Consider the following 948-nt stretch of genomic DNA (forward strand, 5'->3'; position numbering starts at 1 on the left):
AAAAATGTTATCATTTCCGGTCTCGAGTTGCAGCCAGGATGTAACGACAAAGATATGGTTTTATCGTTATGCGAGAACCACCTCACGGTCAAGCCAACAATTGCTAGAACTCGCCGTATCGGAAACCACAGGTTATGTGTCACGCTAGACAATTCATCGGCAGCTGAGGACCTGATTGCCTCATCAAGGATCCTCCGCTCTTCTTCAACAACAAAAGGTATCTTCATCAACCCTGACCTTTCCAAAAGGCAGGCCGAACAAGCCTTCTTGATCAGACAGGAGAGACGTCGCATCAGAACTACCAACAACAACTCTAAAAATGCCCAGCCCTTTCTTTCAGTCCTACAACAATAAACACATTCGTATGGCCTTAGCTAATGTTCGTAGCATTCAAAAGAAGCAAAATGATCTCAATTTATTTTTATCAGTTTACAGACCAGAAATATTTTCTGTTATAGAAACATGGCTTACTCCAAATGATCCTGACAACTTATTTTTACCTAGCGGTTATTCTTTTGTTCGCAGAGATCGTGCAACACGTGGTGGCGGCGTGGCTTTCATCATCAATGACACTATTCAATACAAGATCGTTTCAATACCATCCCAGTTCTCCCACATAGAAATAGTTTCAATTGATGTTTCCATTTCAAAGAAAAATTATCGCTTCATCTCGTACTATCGAAGTGGTGGTTTTGATAAATCAGCAGAGGAATATGCGTTTGATAGTGCAAGGTGCATCAAAGAACTTAGCAAGGGAGATGTGATTTGCTTGTTAGGTGATTTCAATCTCCCACTAATTAATTGGAATAATTATTCTGCACCAAATAACGTCATCTACAATACTTTTATCGAACTTTTCAATGAATTAGGTCTCTACCAACTTGTCGATCAACCAACTCGTGGAAATAACATTTTAGATTTGATCCTATCTGATATTCCAGCCTACTT

At 39.7% G+C, this 948-nt stretch overlaps 1 protein-coding gene across 1 annotated transcript in view; it reads left to right on the plus strand.

Moving 5' to 3' along the window:
* Positions 1-319: 319 nt before the first annotated feature.
* HELRODRAFT_184364 (hypothetical protein) overlaps positions 320-948 on the plus strand; it is a gene marked incomplete at both ends in the record, with an annotated part of 2,542 nt that continues 1,913 nt past the window's right edge. The window contains one exon of the mRNA XM_009023517.1: positions 320-760. Coding sequence (XP_009021765.1) covers positions 320-760 — 441 coding nt within the window. The remainder of the gene's footprint in view (positions 761-948) is intronic.

This window comes from Helobdella robusta, assembly GCF_000326865.2.
Source record: "Helobdella robusta unplaced genomic scaffold HELROscaffold_364, whole genome shotgun sequence".
In the NCBI taxonomy this organism is placed as follows: Eukaryota; Metazoa; Annelida; class Clitellata; order Rhynchobdellida; family Glossiphoniidae; genus Helobdella; species Helobdella robusta.